Source organism: Triticum dicoccoides, chromosome 2B (genome assembly GCF_002162155.2).
Source record: "Triticum dicoccoides isolate Atlit2015 ecotype Zavitan chromosome 2B, WEW_v2.0, whole genome shotgun sequence".
Classification (NCBI taxonomy): Eukaryota; Viridiplantae; Streptophyta; class Magnoliopsida; order Poales; family Poaceae; genus Triticum; species Triticum dicoccoides.
In genome coordinates this window covers 97437538-97442217 of record NC_041383.1, presented here as the reverse complement: position 1 = coordinate 97442217, position 4680 = coordinate 97437538, and the positions used below count along the sequence as shown (strand labels likewise).

The 4680-nt window shown below is 55.7% G+C and overlaps 1 protein-coding gene across 2 annotated transcripts; it reads left to right on the top strand.

Annotated features, from left to right (window-relative positions):
* The first annotated feature begins 1003 nt into the window (after positions 1-1003).
* On the top strand, positions 1004-3020 carry LOC119367245. Of its 2 annotated transcripts, none has more exons than XM_037632816.1 (2): positions 1004-1702; positions 2607-3020. In XM_037632816.1, the coding sequence occupies exon 1, from the start codon at positions 1157-1159 to the stop codon at positions 1700-1702; it is 546 nt and encodes a 181-aa protein (XP_037488713.1). In that variant the 5' UTR covers positions 1004-1156; the 3' UTR covers positions 2607-3020. The 2 variants fall into 2 exon arrangements, with proteins under 2 accessions (XP_037488713.1, XP_037488712.1); XM_037632815.1 differs by lacking the exon at positions 1004-1702 and adding an exon at positions 1712-2442.
* Positions 3021-4680: the final 1660 nt, after the last annotated feature.

Below are 4680 nucleotides of genomic sequence, written 5' to 3'. Positions count from 1 at the left end.
CCGGACGCGTTCGCCGGCAGTGACCAGGTACTCTAGCCTGGATGTCCTCCACGATCTGCCTCCGGCGCTCCGGCATGAGCATATCATACGTGGTGATCTTCCGCCGGACCATGGCGATGCTGGAGAGCGTGGGAGACCGGGCGAGAGGAGGCGGACGGGCTCGGGTGGCAGGGCGGCGCAGAGAGGGAGGAGGTGGATGGGCTAGGGTTCGGGGACGCCGGTAGATTTAAATAGCCAGATTTGGCCTCGGACGGCGAGCCGGAGCGGTACCACGCGCCGTCGAAGGAGGCGTCCGTCGGGTTTTCGGGTGGTTCCACGTGGGACTCCATTGTCAGTCCTACGTGGAGGACGCGCCTGGGCGCCCCCATATCCGCCCCATTCTTGGGTTCGATATGAGGGATGTCGGTCAGCCTGGGCGTTTGAGACCCGTTTGAGACGTTCGTCTGGGTCACATTTTTGTGACCGGACAGTGACCAGGCGGACCGTCCGGGCGTTTGAGGCCGATTTGAGGCGTCCGACTGTAGATTATCTAACATGGCTTGGGAGGGGGGAGGTTTAAACCCCTGCACCCGACGGTTTGAGGGGCCCGACTGTAGATGCTCTAACATGGTTTTCAGGGTTTTTTTGGGAGGGGGAAGGAGGTTTAATTCCTACCGGCAGCCACGTCAGCGGTAGGGTTTACCTACCTACCCTGGCGGTAGGCCGTTAGTCCACATCAGCCCCCACCCAACAGCCGTTGTCGGCTGCCGTTAGCCCTACCGTCAGGGGCCTCGGTGTATGCAGTTATACCCTGCCGTCATCGACCCCGACGGTAGGGAAATGGTCAGATTCCAAAACTTTATCAAACCGGTGTCATATATTGCTCAAGTTCGGGAAAACGGTCAAAACAGTGAATTTGGCCTCAAGTTCATCTCAACTCAGCTCTCAACAACAGTGTGAAGCTAACGATGGTTTATTTACTTGGGGCCGAAGAAGGTGCCGTTTGACCATGGGGCGTCAGCAAAGTCCTGCTCCTGCTGCCGCTGTTGCTGCAGGCAGTGCAGAGCGATTGGGGCCTCTCCATTGCTTTGCTCTCTTTGTGATCATACACTACTCCTAGTCCAGAAGCAACCACCACGCCTCCCCAGTCCCCCAGTCCCCACCCCACCCCACCCACATGAGCTCGGAATCGGCGGCGATGCGGAAAGAGTTGCGGCTGTGGCTCGAGCAGCGGGTCACCGGCGTGCTCGACTCCATGGTGGAGCACCGGGACCGCCTCAACATGCTGCGTCTGGCCGTCGGGATGGGGATTGGGGTGTGGGCGCCGCGCCAGGTGGACCTGCGGGTGCTGGTGGGGGCGCGGGTCACCATCGACGAGGCGTGGGTCGCCGTCAGGGACTCCATGGGGAGCCTGCGGGCGGCCCTCGCGCTGGCCGGCTCTCCCGACCGCCGGCTCGTCATCTGGGTCGTCGGCAACGAGGCGCGGGACCACCTGGTGGACGCCATCGACCGCGGGCGGGCGGTCCAGGGCCGGCTCAAGAGGGCTGACGCCCGGCTGCGCGCCATGGCCTTCCTGTTCGCCGGCGACGCCACGCGGCCCGCCCTCCTCGCCGGCGACATCGCCGTCGCGCGCGAGCACCTCGTCGGCGCCGTCCAGGCGTGGGACCAGATGCCCATGTCTCTCGAGTACGCGCTGCAGGGCCTCGCTCCGTTTCCTTTTTAGGTAGGGCCGGGCCTTCCTCTCCTCCTTCACTTCTCTTTCTTTCATTCAATTTCCTAGTTGCGGCCGAGAGTTGGATCCATCGGGTCGGGGAGGGGAGAGATCCAGCCAGGGAGGCAGAGGGAGAGAGCGATGGCGGACGCCGCGGCGGCCGCGCAACTCCACCGCCGCCTCTTCGGCCGGCTGAACGAGGCGATGGTGCACCTCTCGCAGCCAGTCGAGGCCCTCAAGCAGGCCCGGGTCTTTCTCGCCGACTGCGAGGAGACGTCCGGGGACCAGATGGCGAGCCACCGGGCGCACGAGCAGGGCGACGCCCGCCTCGTGCGCCTCGCCCTCGCGCATCTCGACAACTCGGCCGCGCAGCTGGAGTTCACGGCGGAGCTCCTCGCGTCGGCGCTCAAGCACGCGCTCGACAGCGGCGCCGCCCGGGACGCCCTCCCGGTCCTCCCCCATGGCCAGTCGCCGCGTCAGATCGCCGGCGCGCTGCTCGCCCTCCCCCACGCCTCCGACCTCCACCTCGTGCCGGTCTCGGTCCACATCGCATACTCCTGCGCCCGGCTCGCCATCGACCACCACATCCGCGTCTGCGCCTCCTTCCTCCGCCGCTGCGGCCTGGACCCCCATCCACTGCAGCCGCCCATCCACCAAGCGCGCGCCTACCTGGCCTGGGCTTACGCGCTCGTGACCGCCGCCTGGGGCCACACATTCGACGCCGTGTATGCCGACATGACCTAGCTCGCTAGGTCGACCAACTGCCCCTCTTTTTCCATCGATCCATCCATATATATTCCTGGGTTCTGTTCTGCACATACATCCATATAGTACTAGCAGCATACTATGTTGCATTGGTTCTTGCATTTATGTGCCTCATCATGCAAGACTCACATCTGATTTCATTTCACTGCAGGGTGATGGATCCATGACAAGCAGTCCAGTGGTGAGAAGGGATCTTCCAAGTTCATCAAAGAGGATGGTTGGTTCAGTTTCCGGTTATCTACTAGGCTACTACTTCATTAATTATGCACTGATTTTGGTCAAGTTTGGACTGGTCAGACTAAAATACTGATGTTATCTTGAGTACTGTAGCTTCATCAATCAGGGGCATTTATCTTATCTCTGTGAAAACATGCTGCTGGTTTCAATTATGGCTATGGGAGAATGCATGATGGACATGCTGGTTGGTTAATACTCCTATATGTGAGAGTGCATCAGGACATCTGCATACTGCTGCCCTTTGTCTCATCAAGTCATCATCTTAACTACTGTAGTACAGTGGTATTTTATATGTTTGCTAAATATCCATCTGCCTCATGTTATATGATCCCTACCTAGTAACTTCATTATATGCAGACTTGTGGTGTTGGTTCAGTTTAGTCAGATTAATACCACTAGTATATATATACTGCTATGCTACTACTACTACTGTCTGCATTTAATCCTGATTAGTAGCTTCATCAATCAGTGGCAAACAATGTTGATTTGCATCTTATCTCTCTGACAACCAATGGAGTCGAATTGCAGCATGCATACATGCATGCAGCGCATGTCAAAGCTGGGTTCAATTCTTGGGCAATGTGTGCCTGGATGCTGGATCCCCACTTTGTTTGTGTATTGTGTTGTGCATGCATGCATGGGAGCATCGGGCAGGCACAACATGTTTGTCCTTTTCCATCCAGCATGCCTTAAAATAAGACGAGGGAGGGAGAGTGTGCTGTTCTTTTCTATTTCCACCCAGCATGCTTGGTTCATGCTTCTGCCTCATGTTAATTATATATATCATCTCTAGCTAGTTCATTGTGCACACTTATGGTTTTTGTTCTGTTCCTGGACGTATGGCCGGGGATATCTATCCTGATTACTACCTTCATCATCAGTGCCTAGTGTAATGTTGTTTTGCATCTTATCTATCCCTCCGTTTCGAAATATAAGACGTTAACATTATACATATACTAAACCTAGCTAGGTTTACTTTACCTCGTTTTTCTGACTTTTTTCTATCAGTAAAAAACCGACCAATGAGAGGATGCCACGCCAATTATTGGGGGACACAGGCGTGTGCAGTTCTTTGGGTGTGGCTAGCGATTTCGCATGGAATAAGATATTCTTTTGCATGGTTGACCACGTGAGTATTGAACGGTTTGTCTGTTTTCTACATGGCAGCTTGCATGCGGTGGTGACATGCATATATGCGGCTAGTTCATTGTCGGTTGTTGCATGTTGCCCTGATAGACCACGTGTTGATACGCATTTAGTTGATCGGTGGTATCTCGATTCTTCGAGTGTCCTCTTTCTCTCGAAAAAACTCATCAAATCGCATACGATTTCCTCTGCTTATCTTGAACCTGCTACCCATCACAGATTGCGCCTATAAAAGGAATGGCTTTCTTCCTAACGAGCATCCACATCTAGCTTCCGAGCCTCACACCCATTAGTATTCTAAATTTCTGCCGCGCTCACACCCGGTATGTTGTCGGCCCGTGCCTCGCCATTGACCACCACCAGTCCCCGGCCTGGCCCGCTGACTCTCCGTCATGGCCTTCTCCGACGGCGGCAAGCGGCTGCGGCGGATATCGACACAGGAGCAGCGGTGGCGCGGCCGATTCTCGACCAGTTCGCCAGCACGCTCTTGGCCGTGCACGCCCCTTCCACTGCCTCGCGCGCGCGGCTTGCGTTCTTCGGCTGCGTTATGTGTTGTTCGTGGGCTAGCTAGATGTGTGTGCCCTGGGTGGTCGCATGTGTTTCGGTGTCCGTGATGTGCTCTACAGGGGCAAAATACAACTGATGTTTTCTCCTCCTCCGTTGGGCATCCATACATCAGGAGGTACCGAGAGACACTGAAATTTTGTACGTAATCAGGGGCTGTAAATATACTCTACTAATCATGATTTTTTAACAGATTCATCCACGTAGTCATATCACCTTCCTATTCTCATGCATACTTCATAGACGTTATCAAGTCGTTCCCGGAAACGTAGCCAACC